This window comes from Lactuca sativa, chromosome 9, assembly GCF_002870075.4.
Source record: "Lactuca sativa cultivar Salinas chromosome 9, Lsat_Salinas_v11, whole genome shotgun sequence".
In the NCBI taxonomy this organism is placed as follows: Eukaryota; Viridiplantae; Streptophyta; class Magnoliopsida; order Asterales; family Asteraceae; genus Lactuca; species Lactuca sativa.
Window position 1 is genome coordinate 151,696,073 of NC_056631.2, and position 21,858 is coordinate 151,717,930.

Here is a 21,858-nt window from a genome sequence, read left to right on the forward strand (position 1 = left end):
ACGTGAGCACCTTAAAACTCACGACATGAATGACCCTCCATCCTCCTATAAATAAGAGGTGAATCCCTCTTCATTCCTCACACCTCCCCTCACTTCCCCCTCTCTCTAAAACTTCTCTCTAGCCCCGAAACCCCCCGAAAAGCCTAGGGAACCTTCCTAACACGAGGCGGAAGCCCCGGAGTTCCCGATGGCACCGATAAGAAGAGCCTTTCGGCTCGGGAACGCTACTCCAACGGCTCCCGGTTTTGAGAAAAACCCGCTGTAAGTGAGCTACGCCTACACTATATTTAATATAGTATTTATTTAATTATAGTAACGTTATTAGGAACTTAGAATAAATATTTGGGCCTATTATTATGTGTTATATAAGTATTGTTTAACGCTTATATAATAGTAATAATATCTAGAATATTAATTAGTCTCAGTGAATATTAAATTAAACCCTAGTGGTAATGATAGTAGGTTTTGTCGAGGGAAATTGTTTTAAGAGTAACGAATCGCTATCTGAATTCAGAGTCACCATCTTATTAGGTGAGTGTGTGGTCCCTTTCATCTTACACATAGATATGAAGTATTTAATATAAATTACATGCTATGTGTGTATATTGTCTGAATATTTGCTGTCTATGCGGGGTGAAATATTTTTATACACGTTTTATATGATTTAAACAGTATATATGTATTTTATATCTACAAAATGTGTTGGGTAAAACATGGGTAGATGTAATAGTTACTGTGTAACAAAATAAAATAATGAGAGGCCTTGATATATATGTTAATGATGATCCAATCATCTAGCGGAGTATAGATGACGACTACAGACTATTCTAGACAGTCCAGTGGAACGCTAGCAGGCTCGCAACCTATATGTGTTTATTTGAACTGTGTGTTTATTTGAAATGTCTGCTCACCAACAGTACTCCATCGCTCACATGGTTGCCTTATGTGACATGAATTGTTGAGGAACCCCCGAAGCATGTGTTGTCACCCCCGATGAAAGTCCTTAGACTGGGTCCCTTGTGTTAGATGTTTTCGGGATGTAAAGTGAGGATAACGGGAACGAGTAATCGGGTTTGTTTGGTTTGATAATGTTAATAAACTTATTTATTATGGTTTAGAAACCCTATGTACTCACCAGGTTTCCCAACCTGACTCACTCAATTTATATATATCACAGGTGTTGATATTAAGTCATATTACACTGAGAGATTAAGGAGATATAAATCACTAGAGATAATGAATATAAGTTCTATTTATGCTTATGTTTCTGTATTGACGATGACATCCTAAATGTTTTAAAATGAATAAAAATACTTTTCTTTGGAAATGCTTTGATAACGTATTTATCATGTTTTACTGGGAACAAATTCCGCAATATTTTTATTAAAAGAGGTACTCTGGCTTTTATAAAGCATAAATAAAAATCGGTCTTTTCTGGCCGTGAAAATGGAGATGTCACAGGAACTCACTAAGCTCTCAGGCTTACAATTTCAGTTTATTGTTTCAGGTACATCAGGGGACTGCGGCAAGGCAAATGCGTGATCGTACCGCTCTTCACTTTTTATGACTTTGTTTCTGGAAGACTCTGATATAGACTATTTTGAAAAAAAAAATTGTAATAACTGTTGGTTTTAAATGTTTTAAAAAGTTTAAATTTGGCATGATTTTTATGGGTGTTACAATAACAATAATTTTCTTTACCTAATATCAATAATAGCAACATACTATATTTTTCACCCATTATAGCATTATGTTTAACCTAATTTAATAATAGCAACATAGTAACATTTTATGCATAATTGCAATGCACTTTACCTAATATTAATAATGGAAACATATTTCAATTTTCACCCATAACAACAATGTACTTTACAAATATCAACATACTTTTCCATCCATATTAGGTACCTCTTTCCTTAATTTTTTTTTCTATAAAATATTATGCAAATAACTCCATTTGAATTTATCCTTTTTTCTTCTATCCCCATTGTGGTCACCGATATGCTCTCCATGCAATACATAAATTGAAGATAAGAACATGAAAGTTTTAATCACTAATCGAAATGAAACTGCTAGGTTCTATATACTCCATTTGTATTTATCCTTTTTCTATCCCCATTTGTGGACACCCGCATGCTCTCTATGCAATACAAATATGCTTTTTTATAGATGAAAAATTAAAAACAAAACAATTATTAGGATATTTATGAAAACAGTAAACCACAAAAATGGTCATGTATAAATAACCCAGAGACACAAAATTACTAGATAATCCTTATGTAGTAGATTTAAAAGGTAAAACACCCAAACTGCCCTTCCACTACCAAATATGCCTTTTATTTGTTGGTATTCCCATGATTAATACCCCTTTCCTATCATGTTGTACTAGAATAATTGATGTTTTTGGTCAAAACTCCTTGCAATATCTTGATGCAACAGTATGTGTACTATTTAGTATTGACCAAACACCAAAATAAACCAACATTTAAAATATACATGATATGCAACCTTAATTGAAGATAGAATTTCATTCATAGAACTTATTTAACATAGAATTGATGCAACAGTATGTTTACAGCACACACAAACTATATTTCTGAATATTTGAAGTCTTGTGAAATGTGAGCAAACTTAAATCAAAATATATGCCCGGGGTGTCGCCGATGGTGGTGACATGGTGTAGTAATGGTGGTAGTACTGGACAGTGTCGGCAGTGGTGTGCGACGACGATGGTTGGAAGGCAAACCTGCAACAGTTTGGTCAATGTAGGTCGCCGATCGATCGTTTGGAATCGCAGAAGTCGAATTGGTTACTTGAAAATGTCGTCGATGTAGGTATCAGTCGAGAATCACCAGTGGATGTGTGTTGCAGCAGGGTTCGAAAATCGCCGGTGCAAGTTAGGGTTTTGTTTGGGTAAGTTTGGTTGACGAGCTAGCTGCACGATCAGTATAACGGGAATTTTGGGTTTTAGGAGGCGTGGCAATTCTGTAGGTAAAAGGAAATTGAAGGAATTTTGTTGGTATCACCAAATTGGAAAATTTATATATTATAATTAAATACAATTTGAAAATTATCAACTATGTTTTTTTCAATATAATTATTATTATAGTGTATAAATATTCTATATTTATGATATATTTTACCCTTTTGAATCATTACAAAAATATAACTTAAATCATGTAATTGAATATAATCTCATCGATATAATATTTACTAAAATTTGAATTTATTAAACTTTAATATTTACTTTAAAATTTGTAATATATAAATCAAATCACATTTAATTTGGAAATATAATTGCTTTGTTTATATAAAGTTATACATAACATAAACTTACATACAAACGTATAACTTAGTGAAAATAAAACAATCAAAGTATAATTATGTTGTGAAAAAAATAAAACGAAAAAAAAACGACATTTGACACGTAAAAAATAGAAAAATAATAAAATACCGTAGATAATCTGTATATAAATACCTACATATTACCTACAGATAGAGGTAATCTGTAGGTATTTACCTACAGATTACCTGTGGTGTTTTTTTATTTTCCTATTTTTCATCGGTCAAATGTCGTTTTTTCATTTCATTTTTTTCACAACTTCGTTATACTTTGATTGCTTTGTTTTAACCAAATTATATAACATAAACTTACATACAAACATATGTATCATTAGAACCCATTACTATATACATAATAAACGAAAAGCTATCTATGTTTGTTCTAAAGTCACAATTAACATCATTAAACAAATATGTTATATACTAACCATAATGCATACATATGGTGTGTATGTAAATGTGTGTACTTATTTGTGTTTGTGTAAAGAAAAAAACTTTGATTTATATAAAAAAAAATCTAAATGAGTAATGGGTTCTAATGGTGCATTTGTTTGTATGTAAGTTTATGTTATGTATAACTCAGTTAAAACAACACAATCAAACTAAAATTAAGTTGTCAAAAAAATAAAACGAAAAAAACGACATTTAACCCTTGAAAAAAAATAAAAATAAAAAAAGAGCGTAGGTATTTTGTAGGTAAATACCTGTGGATGACCTACAGATAAACGTAATCGGTAGGTAATCTGTAGGTATTTACCAACAGATTACCTATGATCTTTTTTTAATTTTCTATTTTTCAAAGATCAGATGTCGTTTTATTCGTATTTTTTACAAATCCATTATACTTTGATTGCTTTATTTTAACCAGGTTTTATATAACATAAAATTACATAAAAACGTATGCATCATTACATCTCATTACTATATACATAATAAATAAAAAACTATCTATATTTATTCTTAAACCATCTCCAACCCACTCCTATTTTTCCCTCAAAAAATGGAGTAAAAAATGGGGTAAATAGTGTTTCATCTCCAACCCTACTTCATTTTCTACCCAATTTTTACCCCCAAAAAGTATATTCCTAGTATATTTCATTTTTCCAACTTATATAGATTGTCAATTATACCCTTCTACTAATTTGGTTTTAAAAAATATATAATCCATATTTTTTTATTACAATACTATTAAATAAATAAGATTATATTTATAACACCTAATTATAAGGTTTTGTAAAATAGGTTATTGTATTTTAAAATTTCAATATGTATTTAAATTTTCATATGAATTTGATAAACAAAAAATAAACTTTATATTTATAATTAATTAAAATAATTTAATACATAATACAATATTATAAGTATTAAATTATACATTTAAATTGTAATTAGTAGATAAAATAAACTAATAATGTATAAATATCTAAAAAAAGGGACTAAAACTGACAGCTCAAAGTTAATCCCAATTTTGAGGGAAATGAATAGTATAACACCAAATATGGTGTTATAGTATTCATTTCCTCCAAAATGAGAGAATAAGTGTGGTAGGGTTGGAGAGAAATGGGGGAAGAATTGGGAGAAAAAATAGAAAATGAGAATGGGTTGGAGATGCTCTTAAGCTACAATTAACGTCATGAACAAATACATGATATACTAAATATTATTATTTTTAATTGTTTGTGTTTTAAATATGTAACAACAAAACAATCAAAAAAAAAGTTTTAAGACTCGATACTGAAATATAATAATAATAGGAATCATAATAATAATAATAATAATAATAATAATAATAATAATAATAATAATGGGAATAACAATGCAAATAATAATAATAATAATAATAATAATAATAATAATAATAATAATAATAATAATAATCTACTTCTGTAACAATTCTCTAATCATTCTCTTTCGTCGGTAGTTTGTATCTATTCTGTAGCGAGTTATCTACGGAATCCTGACGGATTTAGTTTTGTCGTTATTTCGTAGCAATTTTGTAGCTAGTTAGTAACTGAATAACTACGAATGTTCGTCTGTAACTATTCCTTAGCTATTTTGTAGGTATTCCGGTACTAAATTAGGACATCTCGTTCCGTAGATATTCCATAGGTATTGTATACGTTATTACCTACAAAAATTTTCCGTAGTTATCTTTCTGTATCAAAAGCCTTTGTTTTCTAATAATGAGGATGTCGAGTAAGTAGGTAAGTGGAGTTAACCTAAAAACATGTTAGTTTGGGAGTCTAGCCTCTATTTAAAACTCAACTTTAAAAAAAATTTACACAAAAAAAAAGGTTGTGGTAACCGGCCGAAAACCCAATTATCCCACAGGGTTCGACATAAATTATGTTACAATGAATAGGGCATATGAAAAAGAAAACCTAAATTATATATATATATATATATATATATATATATATATATATATATATATATATATATATATATATATATATATATATATATATATATATATATATATATATAACCCGCGCCAAGCGACGGGTGTGAATAGTTTTTACGAAAATTAGTTTTTAAAGGCGATTTGTTATTTCTTTTTCTGCAGGAGTATGCTGATATGGGAAGTGTTAACACAAAACACACACACACCATTAGAAAGAGAGGGAGTGTGTGTGTGAGAGAGAGAGAGAGAGAGATAGATTTTCTACCTATTTCTTTTGCAGGGTCTAATTTGGACCTGTCCTACAATTGTTATTTCTTTTTCTGCAGGATATTGCTGATATTGCTGATATGGGACCTGTAATCACAAAACAAACGCACACACCAATAGGGAGAGGCCGAGAGAGGGAGAGAGAGATAGATAGAGAAATAGAGAGAGAGAGAGAGAGAGAGAGATAGATAGAGAGAGAGAGAGAGATCTTCTACATGTTTCTTTTGCAGGGACAGTGAAAGAGAGAATGTAGGAAAAAACATTGGTTGTATCGGGTCCTAGAAACACACAAAAAACAAACAGATGTAAACACAAAAAACACACATATTAAATAGACTTATAATCTATATTAATAGCATTTTACAAAGAACTTACTTGTTATGGTTTTTTCTTTTGCAGGACCGAGAAAGAGAGTATGTACGAAAAAAACGTTGTTTGTTTTGGGTCCTGTAAACACACAGAAAACACATACATAATTAAGAGAGTGTAAATTTGTGTAGAGTGAGTTTGTTTATGTATGTAGTTTTTTTTGTTATATTAAAAAAGGAGAGAGAGAGAGAGAGAGAGAGAGAGAGAGAGAGAGCGAGTTTATGTATGTAGTAAACACACCCATCACACACACAATTAATCGCATTCACAACCTGAATACATGTTAGCTTTTATGTATGCAAAAAAGACACACACACACACACACCTTTAATCTCGTTCAGAAAGAAAATACATCATTCGTAATTTTTGCTGCAGAAACCGAGCAACAAATTTGACAAAATAGGGTTTTATTTCAGAAATATAAATAATTGGTTAGAAAAATCAGAAACAATAACAATTTTTTTGTCACGTTTCCTATAAAATAGGTTTATTATTTGAATATGTAAGGTTGACTCATTCAAACAATAATAGATAGACTCATTCAAATGATAATACTCATTCAAATTTGATTAGATAAGCTTGACTCATTCAAACAATAATAGACAGATTTTTTCTGCATGCATAAATTCATTGTAAATGCTGCATAAGACCTTGTATCTCTTAAAATTCAGCAAAATCTTGTAAATGTTTTTTAAGGTATATATATATATATATATATATATATATATATATATATATATATATATATATATATATATATATATATATATATATATATATATATATATATATATATATATATATAGGGGAGGGTTCAATTGAGAAAAAAAAAGGTTGAGAATGGGGGAATCATTCTCAGCCACTCATTTATTTTTGCCGCTAAAGCCTCCGTCGTACCAGCGGAAATGGAAAATGAATAAACATGTATTTTCCAACAAAACATATTTCCTTAAACTATGTTAATCATTACCTTAATATATACAAAAACATAGTTTCTTTCTTTTTTTATTTTTATTTTTAGAAGCCATTTTTATCAAAAAATAATTTTAAATATACCAAAATTCATGGTTTTTTATTGTTTAAAAATAGACATCTATATTGATATAGTTTTAAGATAAAATAAAATAAAAAAGTTTATATTTTCAGCTATCGTTATTAATAAGTGAATAGAAATGCATCAGGTTTTATTATAGTACATTCGTTATTCACTTATGAGTAAAAAATATGATTTTTTTTTTACAATTTAATTATCATTCATATATGAATATAATATATAATAAACATAGTATATTCATATTTTAATATTGGACGATGCATTCACTTGTGAATATTAACATAGTATATTCACTTATGAGTATCAAATGATATTTCATATGTGAATATTACATAGTATTACATGATATATCACATGTGAATATTACATAGTATATTCGCTTGTAAATATTAGATGATATATTCACTTATGAATATTACACAGTATATTCACATATGAATATTACAAGGTGTATTTAGTTGTAAATATGTTCACTTATGAATATTTGAAGGTATTTTTGACAAATATATATAATTTTTATATGTTATTCACATATGAATAACATACAAACTTGCATATTTGTTTTGTGTTTTTAATAATCATATACTGATTTAGGTGAGAAAACATATTAATATGTGAATATAACTTGATAATTTAGTTTATGCATTTCATCAAACAGTTGGAGTGCATACAAGTTAACTATTTTAAAAATGTTAAAAACATCATGTTATCAATTCGAAATCATCATATACTTCCAATTTCGACTTCAGATGCAACATCGTATGTCTGATCGATTTCTCATTTTGATTTTGATTTCCGAAAATCCGATTGGGAACCTGTGAGTACCGACTCTGAGTCCTTCAATGTCGACTGTGATTGCGAGTCCAGAACTCCGATTCCAATTTCATGAACAGCGAAGAAATGCCGGTTTAGTTGAAGAAATCTGGATGATTATTGAAGGTTGGAGGAAAATTTTTGATGATGAACGAACTATTATCGAATTCTCTTTAGTTACGTATTTGAGATTGAATGTTATCACAACAAGAATTCGGAATATTAGGGACGACGCTTTTTCGGACGACAAAAGCAATAGCGGCGACACCAGACTTGACGCGCTTTATGTCGCCGCTAAAACCACATTGTCGTCGCTATTACCGACGTCGCTAAAGATAACCACCGGTGATCCGTCGGAGATACGCTACTTTCAATCGTGACCCTTGGTTTGGCAAATAATCCAACGGATAGGGTTTGTTCCTGCGATAAGGCATTAGAGACGACCCCTTTAGCGGTGACTTGTCGCCGCTAAAGGGGGCGATCCCTTGACTCACCCTTAGACGAAATCTGGCCCTACAATTCCAGCCCAATCAAACGGTTGGTAATCGCCAAAAAGTGCGCGTATGATTCCCTCCATTATGTCGCCGCAAATAGCCCCATGTCGCCGCTATTAGCGTCGCCGCTATTAGGGTAGCCCTTTATGTTCCAGTTCGTCTTCCCCAGACGAACGTTCCTCTCCTTTCTTTCACACCGGCGATCTGCAATTTCTGTGGTGACTCCCACCGCTCTCCACCGCTGATTGGGCTGCAAACCCTTCTCCCACCGCCGATTGTCCTCCAAAACCGAGTCCCACCGGCGGTATAACCTCCAAAGCGACTGCCACCTCCAATTCCGACGGGACCTTCGATTTCGTGCTCATATCTTCGGCGAGGTTAGTTTTTAGGACCCAATTGTGTTTGCATTTTTCTTTTAACTCACATTAACACCACCAATTCTTATATGAAGTGATTTGTTTTTTTTCATTCCAGCAGCTTCACCACGACTAAATCTTCACTACCATCTAGCTTTCATTTTTCCGGGCAAAAACAGGTTAGTTTGATCAGTTTCACTTGATGGAAACTGTAAAATTGTTTATTTTGAAGCTGTGAAATTGTTTATTTTGAAGCTGTGAAATTATTTATGAAGCTGTGAATGTGAATGATTATTTTGAAGCTGTGAATGATTATTTTGAAGCTGTGAAATTGTTTATGGAGCTGTGAAATTGATTTTGAGTGTGAACTATGACATTGTAAATTTGATTATTTTGATTTCTTTGGATTGATATAAACTGAAAACTATGAAATTGTTTTTTTTTATTTCAATTGTTTGAATGTATGTTTCAGTTGATTAATTGGATATGTTTTGTATGAATTGAGTAGTTTATATACATTCACTTGTTGATCATGTATGAGTTGATCAATTTATATGTGAAATTGATATATATATATATATATATATATATATATATATATATATATATATATATATGTGTGTGTGTGTGTGTGTGTGTGAAACTATTGTATGTTTATCATGAATTTGTATGTAAAATTTAAGAATACTCATATGATTATTAGAAATATATTTTCTATATTAAAAAAATAAAATAAATACATCATAATAGATAAAAAAAATTTCTATAAGCTAATGAAGAAACATTCGTAAAAAAGGTTTTTAAAAGAAAAAGAAATAAACCATAATAAACCAATTAAATAAATAACAAATATATAATATCGTTTAAAGTAAAATTTTGTAATAAAAAAAAATTAAAAATTAAAACGCTAAATCTACTAAGTTATAATTATTCAAAATAGAAAAATAAAAACAAAAATAAATTGATAAATCAAAATTGGTCAAAAAGGTTTTAAAAAGAAAAAGAAGAAGAATAATAATAAACCATAATAAACTAATTAAGTAAATAACAAATATATAATATCATTTAAAGTAAAATTTAATAATAAAAAAAATAAAAATTAAAAGGCTAGGCTAAATCTACTAAGTTATAATTAATCAAAATAGAAAAATAAAAACAAAAATAAGTTGATAAATCAAAATATAAAAAAAAAAAAAAAAACGATGATATAAATAACAAATATATATACTATCGTTTAAAGTATGATGCTATAATAAAAAAAATAATTTAAGAAATATTCGGTTGTTATTTTCTCTTTGCTTCTCGATATATGTGTATTACATGATGGATGTTTAAGAAGCCTACCCTTGTGAATACTCTCATGTTGTCTAGTTTTCTATTCCATCTGATTGAGCGGTTACTCTATCCTTATAAATATTCAATCCAAGTTCTACTTCTTGTAGAGTAAACACTAAAACCTAACTTATGATTGTTTAAGAAGCCTACCCTTGTGAATACTCTCCTGTTGTCTGGTTTTCTATTCCATCTGATTGAGCGGTTACTCTATCCTTATAAATATTCAATCCAAGTTCTACTTCTTGTAGAGTAAACACTAAAACCTAACTTATGTTTCAGTTGCAACATGTCTATTGATAAAACGTGGACTACTATTGAAAACCGTAACTCTACCTTATTCCAACAAGGACTTGAATCTTTTCTCGAGAGGTCCAAACCACATGTCGATAACAAAGGTCAAATTAGATGCCCATGTAACAAATGCAATGTCAATAAATTTATACTACTAGCCATAATGAAATTCCATATACTTCAACATGGTTTTAGTCCACATTATATTATATGGAAGTATCACGGCGGAAATACAACTCACCCGGTTGTCGAAGACATACCGCGTAGTAACGAGATGGCCGATGTTATTGATGATGTTATGGGAGGTGTGATTGAAAATGATACCAACTGCAACGAAGGGAACCTAGATACAGACGGTAGAGGTGTTGATGTTGGATTTCAAAAACTATTAGAGGAAGTCCAATTCAAATTATATCATGGATGTTCATTTTCGTCCCTTAACTTTTTAGCAAAGCTGATGCATATCAAGGTGATCAACAAATGGACTGATAGTTCATTTGATCAGCTTCTTGAGTTATTGCAAACTGCATTTCCTGAAGGAAACAGGGTCCCCCCGTCACATTACGAAGCAAAAAAGACACTTAAAAAGATCGGCTTAGGTTATGAGCCAATACACGTATGTAAAAATGACTGCTTTCTTTTTCGGAAAGAACACGAGTTGTTGCAAAAATGTCCAGTTTGTAATGAGAGTCGGTGGGTTGATGAAAATACAAAGGGTAAGAAGGTGGCTCATAAGGTTTTACGATATTTTCCTGTGACCCCCAGACTACAACGTCTGTATTGTTCAAGACACACAGCTAAATATATGATTTGGCATTGTACCAGACAATCCAAAGATGGTACGATGATTCATCCCATTGATGGTACTTCATGGAAAAAAATTGATATGAAGTATCCTGAGTTCTCGAGGGAACCCCGAAACGTATGCTTAGGGCTTGCTGCTGATGGTTTTAATCCGTTTGGTAACATGTGTAATCCTCACAGCACGTGGCCTGTCATACTCACCACTTACAATCTTCCACCATGGCTATGCATGAAAGAGTCATCTTTCATGTTGACCTTGTTGATTCCCGACCCCAAAGCACCCGGGAAGGACTTGGATGTGTTCCTTAGGCCGTTAGTGGATGAGTTGAAGCAGTTATGGAGTTTTGGAGTACGTACTAAAGATGCAGCGACAAATACATTCTTCAATATGAAAGCGATGTTGTTATGGACAATAAACGACTTTCCCGCTCGTAGTAGTTTATCCGGTTGGAGCGGACAAGGGTACCAAGCTTGTCCGACTTGTAACGAAGACACCCCGTCATACTGAGTATCAAATAAAGTCGTATATATTGGTCATCGCTGGTTCTTAGATGCTGACCATCCATGGAGAAAAAGTTTGGACTATAATGGCAAACATGAGACAAGAGGTCCTCCAAGAAAGTTTAGTGAGGAAGAAATACAAGCGCAACATGCTCGTCTATTGTTTCGTTCACCGGGTAAAGTAGCTGTTCAACGAGCTGGTATTAAGAGAGATCGTGAGGATTTCGAGTTGAATTGGTCCAAAAAGAGCATATTCTTTGAACTTGAGTATTGGTCTTCTCTGGAGCTGAAGCACAATTTCGATCTTATGCATGTTGAAAAAAATGTGGGTGAGAGTCTTGTGGGTACTTCTCTGACGAATGATAAGTCTAAAGACACATCAAATGCTTGGGCAGACTTGACAAAACTGAACATTCGAAAAAATCTATGGTTGAAAAAGAATGGAAACAAGTTCCATAAACCCCATCCACCTTACTCGTTCACGAAACCTGACCGCATTCGTTTTTGTAAGTTTATAAGAAATGTGAAACTGCCAGATGGGTTTAGATCTAACATCGGTAAGAAAGTGAATGAAACCAATACTAACATTATTGGGTTGAAATCTCATGATTATCATATTCTTAGGCAACGTTTGTTACCCATTGGAGTTAAAGGTCTTTTGGGGAAAGGTGTTTATACACCAATAATAGAGCTTTGTATGTTTTTTAAGCAACTTTGCTCAAGAACATTGTCGGTGAAGGATATGAAAGAAGCGAAACCAGCCATTATTAAAATATTGTGCAAATTAGTAGTGATCTATCCTCCTGCGTTTTTTAACATTATGGTTCATTTAGTTTTGCATTTACCTGATGAAGCAATTTCTGGAGGCCCAGTATGTATGAGATGGATGTATCCCTTTGAAAGGTATATGAAAAAACTAAAAAACTATGTCAGAAACAAGGCGAGGCCGGAAGGTTCTATAGCTGAGGGTTATGTCGCTGAAGAGGCATTATCATTTTGTCCGATGTACCTTGAAGATGTTGAGACTCGATCCAATCGCCTTGAAAGAAACGAGGATGTTATCATAGAAGAAACAAAGTTATGGGTGTTTCAGTCTAAGTGTCGACCAACTAGCGGAAGGAAAATGAAAAATCTCAGTCCAGAGGAGAGAAAACGTCTACATTGTTTTGTGCTTGATAATTGTGAAGAAGTCAGAAAGTATATTGCGTAAGTGTTCTTATCTTTTAACTCATTGTCTTTTTTTAATTTCACATTTTTACTAAATATGTATATTTTTTCATCAATGTAGTGAATTCAAATCATTACATCCTGAAAGTGATGAAAAAATCGAATTTCCTAAATGGTTCCTTCATAAGGTCTATGATATGCAAAAACAAAAATCTCCAGAGTTTAATAAGGAGTTATCGGCTCTTTCAATCGGTGTGCATGCGCATGCCTTTACTTACACCGCTTGCATAGTGAATGGAGTTAGGTATATGGTACTTATGCGTGACGCTCAACGATCAACACAAAACTCGGGGGTTCTAACTGAGGGAGAGCATAAGCAGAAATATTATGGTCAGCTAGAAGAGATTATCGAGTTGCATTATCCTCATAAATATTCCACCGTACTTTTTCGTTGCAAGTGGTTCGATACTGCAGGAGTTAAATCTGATAATAATTTCACCAGTATCGACCCACAACGCGAATTGAGCAGCAAAGATCAACTCATATTTGCTACGCAGGCCAAGCAAGTATTTTACATCCAAGAATGTAACGCCCGTAGATCTGGGCTAGTCAAATTAGAGGCAATAGGGGTCAAAAAAACGACTTTTCGACAAAAGATTATTTAGAATAAATAATCTTAACCAAGTTGTAGAGTATGTCACAAGGTTTCCGTACATATAAAGAACGCCGAAATCCGAGTTATAACGAAGAAGTTATGGCCCGTCGAAGTTTTACGGCAAAACCGGCACGGCACCGGGAAGCGTAAATAGTAAATTTACGATAGAGCGAGATTTAGCCTTAGCGATCTAAACGGAAGTCGTAGAATATGTTAAACTAAGAACATCGATAAAAAGAACGCCCAAATCTGACTTCGTATGAAGAAGTTATGATTTTTCGAAGTTTCGGACTAGCAGTGTACAGCCCGAAATTCGAATATTTGATCGAGCAGTTTTTAGCCGACACGACCTAAACGAGAATCGAAGATCTCGTTGAGAGTAGCGTAACGAGAAAAAGATGGGCGAAAACGGATGTCGGATGAAGAAGTTATGAGGATTTAACGGACCAATCGTGTCCCGGCCCGTTAATAATATAAAATTTAAAATCGAGCCAAAATTAGCCGACGGAGTCTAAACGAAAGTTGTAGAGTACCTTCCCACCTTCGCGTGGATATAAAGAACGTCGAAAACGGAGGTCGTACGCGAGAGTTATGAATTTTTAAAGATGAGCATGCAATTTGCGAAATCTGATGCGAGACTGGTGACGTGGCGCGTTGTGGGCCGTCGGATGATGATTCAGATCTCGCTTCGGATCATGCCACGAAGCCTCGCCCTACGCCCCGCGTCCGAAGTCTGTACGCCCCGCGTACCCTCGCCCTGATCCACTCCGAGTGTTAGACAGCTGGACCCTCGCTGGCACTCTTATCCGATGACTACGCCCCGCGTAGGTCCGAGGTACGCCCAGCGTACCGAGGCCTCGCAGGGCTATAAAAGGGGGCCGATTTTCCTTCATTTTTCACACCTTTCTTCACTCTCTCTCTAACTTCTTTCTCTCTCTAAGTGTTCTAAACATCCCTAAACCCTAGTTAAGCCCCTTAGCACCTTAGGGAAGCCCCGAGGCTCCCGGAGTCCCGAGAAAAAGGAGTTTTTCGGTTTCGAAACGCTGCTCCAATTAAGTTCCGGTTTTCGATAAAATTCGCTGTAAGTATGCTACGCTTACGCAATTTTTAATATAGCTTTCAAATAATTATAGGAATGTTATTAGGTCCTTAAAATAATTATTTGGGCTATTATTATGAGTTATATCGAGTATTATTAACGCTTAATAATACTCGGACTAATTAATTTGTCGCGGTTATCGTTAAACTAAACCCTAGTGGTATCGATACTAGGTTTTATCGAAGAAATATCGTTTTGAGAGTATCGAAGCGCTGTCCGAGTGCTGAGTCACCACCTACTCAGGTGAGTGCATAGTCCCTTTCATCTTACACATAGATATGAAGTATTTTATATAAACTACGTGCTATGTGTGCATATTATCTGAATACTTGTTGTCTATGTTGGATGAACGTTTTATACCTGTTTTAAAGGATTTAAACTGTATACGTATTTTATATATACGAATATGTTGGGTACGAGATGGGTAGATGAATGATGAGAGATAAAAGATGACGTGAGTATATATTGGCAGCTATAGACTTAGTGCCTATGGGACAAACACCGGTAGCTATGGACTTAGTACCTTTTAGACGTTGGTAGCTATGGATTTAGTACCTGTTGGGAATTGGTAGCTATGGACTTAGTACCTATTAGTTAGACGCTGGTAGCTAAGGATTTAGTACCTGTAGGAATTGGTGGCTATGGACTTAGTACCTGTTGAACATTGGTAGCTATGGACTTAGTACCTATTAGATAAGACTGGTAGCTATGGATTTAGTACCCGATGAATAGACTATAGCAGCTATGGAATTAGTGCTTTATGGACGAACATTGGCAGCTATGGATTTAGTGCCAGTCCTATAACCCTGGAAGTAAGGGACTTCGGAATAAACAAATGCAGGATAGATGACTCTTAGGTTAAATCCTTAAGAGTAAAGAAGATAACGGGGATGGGTAATGGGGTTAATTGTTTGATGATTAAACATAACAATTATATTATTGTGGGTTGAAAACCCTATGTACTCACCAGGTTTCCCAACCTGACCCACTCAGTTTATGTATATCACAGGTGACGAAGTGAAGTGACATTACACTGAGAGATTTAAAAGAGATGTAGGTCACTAGTGTAAATCATTGTAAGTTCTGTTTATGCTTATGTTTCGGTATTAACGATGGCATCCCAAACATTTTAAAATGAAATAAATACGTTTCTTCGAAAATGTTTTAATAACGTATTTACCATGTTTTTCTGGGAACAAATTCCGCAACCTTTTTATAAAATGAAGTACTCTGATTTTTATAAAGCATAAACTAAATCGGTCTTTTCTGGCCGTGATTTTGGGGATGTCACAGTTGGTATCAGAGCATTAGTTTAAGCGAACTAGGAATATGGATTTATTTCTAGACTTAAACTTAGAATGCTAAGCGATGATTGTGATGTGTGAGCACTAGCTTATTTTAGGAATGATGCCTAAAATGCTTTTATGTGCTAAATACTTGTGCCTGATATGCTGTTAGTTGTTCGGATCTATGGTCTGTTGCCGACCGGATCTGGAAACCTTATGTGTTTAGGATTCTAAACGTACGAATACGATATTAGAACTAGCATGTAAACGTTTCAGAGTGATAAGGATGATTTAAACGTCAATCCTAAGTAAAGGTCTAGAATTCACCTCATTAGGTGTATAGATCAAGATGGTAAGAACCCGTAGCGGAAACGTAAATGCAAATGGGAACAGGAACCAACCCCCAGTGGTTCAGCAAATACCTGTTGTAGAAGAAGTTGCACCTGAGCCAGTCACCATGGCTGGAGTTCAAGCCATGATTCGAGCTATGTTGGCTGAACAAAGGGAAGAAATGAGACGGATGTTGAATAGGGACGAACCTACCGTACATGTTGAACCGACGGAGCCAGTTCCCGAGCAATCCGAGGAAGGGAACTACAGCCGCCAAGTGAGTCAAGTAAGGACTCAAGGTGAGCAAAGGGATGGCCCAGAAGGGAGAAACAACAAGGATGGGCGGATGTACAAGAATTTCTTGGGTGCGAAACCGCCAAGTCTCTCAGGAAGCCCGAAGCCGGTTGAGATTATGGATTGGATCTCTGAGATGGAGATGGTGTTTGAGAGCTGCAGCTGTAATGAGAAACAGAAGACTGTCTTCGCAGTAAGACAGCTGAAAACTGGAGTCTTGAGCTGGTGGAAGCTATTGGCAGATACGATGCCACGAGGAGAAGCCTTAAGGATGTCGTGGGAAGAGTTTTTGGAACAGTTGAAAATGCAGTACTGCTCGGAGGTAGATCTGATAGACCTAAACAACGAGTTTCAGAACCTGAAGAAAGGGAAGATGAGTGTTGATGAGTATGCCACCGCATTTACCGAGAGGATGAAGCTATTTCCCTACTTGGTGCCTACTGAACTCTCCAAGATTGATAGGTTTGCTAACGGACTGCCCACTGACTTTGGCCCAATGGTCAAGATGGCAACTACCTTGAAAGCAGCTGTTAGGGCAGCTAAGAACGTAGAGGCCCAGATAAGAGAAAAGGGTCTAGAAAAAGATAAGGCAGGAGAGAAGCGAAAGTTTGAGGGATCTTCGAGGTCGAACAAGGAAAGAAAATTCTCAAAGCTTGGAGGAGGAGATGGAGGTGAAGCAAGATGGTGTGATAGATGCAAGAAGAAGCATGGTGGGAAGTGCAACGAAGAAGTGACTTGTTACAAGTGTGGGAGGACGGGTCACTATTCCAGGGACTGCACACATGATGATAAAGTATGCTACGGATGTGGAGGCAAGGGGCACATGTCTAGAGACTGCCCAAAGAAAAATAAAGCAGCAAGACCAGAAACGCCACCAAGGCCAAGGGCATTTCACATGATCCTTGACAAAGCAGAGAACCATGCGAGGAATCAAGAATGAGGACTTCTTACCCGAAGATCGGATTATGCAGTAGCCATAGTTTCGTATGATGTAGCCTAGTAGAGGCATAGTCTAGGGTGAACTTGAACACCTATGTAATCGTTTCAAGAATTAATATAAAACCTTCGTTTTGTTATCTGATGTGTCGAATGATTGTGTGATTTGTTGTATGATGACTTGGAAAAAACTGCGAGACAATACTTGGGACGAGTATGAGTAGGTGTGAATGGTAGTAGAGGCCTATACTACCGGAAGCACAGGACTCACACTTGGATCAGGGAAAGTCACAAGGTTACCGAGAAGCTAGAAATTGATTTCTTTTTATTCAAGTATGTCGTTACCATTGTTTCGGTAATGACTAAGAAGATTGTTAATATTCCGACCCTAGTGGTCATATCGAATCGAGTCCGACTACGATGAGTATGTCGTGTGGTTCAGAGAACCAAGTTTGATGTAGCATCCAACTTAAACCAAACGATTGAAATCAAAGCGATCAATAGAAATATCGCGCTCGTTGTTGATAGCTAGAAATGCCTAATGTTAATGTGTGATTATATCACATTAGAACATGAAGGAAGGCATAGTCTATTTTAGAGTTTAACTCTAAGAGACCTAAGTCTAAGTGTTGCAACATACGATGATAGGTCATTAGAATATGACACATCGATCCATAGTAGTAATAAAAGAAGTCATCTCAAGTTCGTATCCAGTAAGGATCGAGATTGTGACTTGAAGGTCATAATTTGGAGTCTACCCTGAGGTAGAGAGCAGGTGCACGATCGAGTACTCTTACAATCAATGAGTTTAAGAGATAGAATTGAAGGAATGTAGAAGTTATAATTATTACCTAGGATGAAGAGATGACGTATGGAGTCATTATACGAGCCTTGTTTCGTTGATGATTCCGGGACGTAATCATCCTAAGGGGGAGATAATTGTAACGCCCGTAGATCTGGGCTAGTCAAATTAGAGGCAATAGGGGTCAAAAAAACGACTTTTCGACAAAAGATTATTTAGAATAAATAATCTTAACCAAGTTGTAGAGTATGTCACAAGGTTTCCGTACATATAAAGAACGCCGAAATCCGAGTTATAACGAAGAAGTTATGGCCCGTCGAAGTTTTACGGCAAAACCGGCACGGCACCGGGAAGCGTAAATAGTAAATTTACGATAGAGCGAGATTTAGCCTTAGCGATCTAAACGGAAGTCGTAGAATATGTTAAACTAAGAACATCGATAAAAAGAACGCCCAAATCTGACTTCGTATGAAGAAGTTATGATTTTTCGAAGTTTCGGACTAGCAGTGTACAGCCCGAAATTCGAATATTTGATCGAGCAGTTTTTAGCCGACACGACCTAAACGAGAATCGAAGATCTCGTTGAGAGTAGCGTAACGAGAAAAAGATGGGCGAAAACGGATGTCGGATGAAGAAGTTATGAGGATTTAACGGACCAATCGTGTCCCGGCCCGTTAATAATATAAAATTTAAAATCGAGCCAAAATTAGCCGACGGAGTCTAAACGAAAGTTGTAGAGTACGTTCCCACCTTCGCGTGGATATAAAGAACGTCGAAAACGGAGGTCGTACGCGAGAGTTATGAATTTTTAAAGATGAGCATGCAATTTGCGAAATCTGATGCGAGACTGGTGACGTGGCGCGTTGTGGGCCGTCGGATGATGATTCAGATCTCGCTTCGGATCATGCCACGAAGCCTCGCCCTACGCCCCGCGTCCGAAGTCTGTACGCCCCGCGTACCCTCGCCCTGATCCACTCCGAGTGTTAGACAGCTGGACCCTCGCTGGCACTCTTATCCGATGACTACGCCCCGCGTAGGTCCGAGGTACGCCCAGCGTACCGAGGCCTCGCAGGGCTATAAAAGGGGGCCGATTTTCCTTCATTTTTCACACCTTTCTTCACTCTCTCTCTAACTTCTTTCTCTCTCTAAGTGTTCTAAACATCCCTAAACCCTAGTTAAGCCCCTTAGCACCTTAGGGAAGCCCCGAGGCTCCCGGAGTCCCGAGAAAAAGGAGTTTTTCGGTTTCGAAACGCTGCTCCAATTAAGTTCCGGTTTTCGATAAAATTCGCTGTAAGTATGCTACGCTTACGCAATTTTTAATATAGCTTTCAAATAATTATAGGAATGTTATTAGGTCCTTAAAATAATTATTTGGGCTATTATTATGAGTTATATCGAGTATTATTAACGCTTAATAATACTCGGACTAATTAATTTGTCGCGGTTATCGTTAAACTAAACCCTAGTGGTATCGATACTAGGTTTTATCGAAGAAATATCGTTTTGAGAGTATCGAAGCGCTGTCCGAGTGCTGAGTCACCACCTACTCAGGTGAGTGCATAGTCCCTTTCATCTTACACATAGATATGAAGTATTTTATATAAACTACGTGCTATGTGTGCATATTATCTGAATACTTGTTGTCTATGTTGGATGAACGTTTTATACCTGTTTTAAAGGATTTAAACTGTATACGTATTTTATATATACGAATATGTTGGGTACGAGATGGGTAGATGAATGATGAGAGATAGAAGATGACGTGAGTATATATTGGCAGCTATAGACTTAGTGCCTATGGGACAAACACCGGTAGCTATGGACTTAGTACCTTTTAGACGTTGGTAGCTATGGATTTAGTACCTGTTGGGAATTGGTAGCTATGGACTTAGTACCTATTAGTTAGACGCTGGTAGCTAAGGATTTAGTACCTGTAGGAATTGGTGGCTATGGACTTAGTACCTGTTGAACATTGGTAGCTATGGACTTAGTACCTATTAGATAAGACTGGTAGCTATGGATTTAGTACCCGATGAATAGACTATAGCAGCTATGGAATTAGTGCTTTATGGACGAACATTGGCAGCTATGGATTTAGTGCCAGTCCTATAACCCTGGAAGTAAGGGACTTCGGAATAAACAAATGCAGGATAGATGACTCTTAGGTTAAATCCTTAAGAGTAAAGAAGATAACGGGGATGGGTAATGGGGTTAATTGTTTGATGATTAAACATAACAATTATATTATTGTGGGTTGAAAACCCTATGTACTCACCAGGTTTCCCAACCTGACCCACTCAGTTTATGTATATCACAGGTGACGAAGTGAAGTGACATTACACTGAGAGATTTAAAAGAGATGTAGGTCACTAGTGTAAATCATTGTAAGTTCTGTTTATGCTTATGTTTCGGTATTAACGATGGCATCCCAAACATTTTAAAATGAAATAAATACGTTTCTTCGAAAATGTTTTAATAACGTATTTACCATGTTTTTCTGGGAACAAATTCCGCAACCTTTTTATAAAATGAAGTACTCTGATTTTTATAAAGCATAAACTAAATCGGTCTTTTCTGGCCGTGATTTTGGGGATGTCACAAAGAACCTTCTCCAAGTGACGAAAATGACACCCAACAGTGGGTTGTTGAAAATGTTAATCATAGAAGAATTTGGGATCTACCGATGAATGATGTTGATCATGATCCCATTGAAAATGTCGACAATGATTCAACCGATGTCGTTCTTAGTAATGCTTCTTCTAATTTCACTCTCTCAATTGACTTTAGCCAGTACTTTCAAAATTCTCAACCGGTTGAAGATGATATTGAAGTTGACCCACCGGCGAGTATCATCAATAATGTGTGTGATTGCAAGACTGATTATGATGAGGAAGAGTCTAATTATGATAGTGATGTATCGGCAGACACTGAAGTGTCTGAGGGCGAGAATGATTAAAAAAATCTTTTTACATTTAATTAGTAAAATAAGGTTTGTATTTGTTGTAGTCATATATATATATATATATATATATATATATATATATATATATATATATATATATATATATATATATATATATATATATTCATATTGTGATATAATTTTTCAGGATGTCATTTTTTTGGATTGCATTGCTCTATCTCATGGCTACTGTGATGGGTCATGGAGGCGACGGTGGTGACGAGCCACCACATCCGTTCGGTGGGGGTTTTGGTGATCACCAAAACGATGGTAATTAAAATTTATTCTAATTCATTG

The 21,858-nt window shown here is 35.1% G+C and overlaps 1 protein-coding gene across 1 annotated transcript; it reads left to right on the forward strand.

Moving 5' to 3' along the window:
* The first annotated feature begins 10,999 nt into the window (after positions 1 to 10,999).
* Positions 11,000 to 21,555, forward strand: LOC128129137 (uncharacterized). The gene is made up of 4 exons (XM_052767810.1): positions 11,000 to 11,975; positions 12,081 to 13,236; positions 13,319 to 13,763; positions 21,238 to 21,555. The coding sequence occupies exons 1-4, from the start codon at positions 11,000 to 11,002 to the stop codon at positions 21,553 to 21,555; spliced, it is 2,895 nt and encodes a 964-aa protein (XP_052623770.1).
* The last annotated feature ends 303 nt before the right edge of the window (positions 21,556 to 21,858 follow it).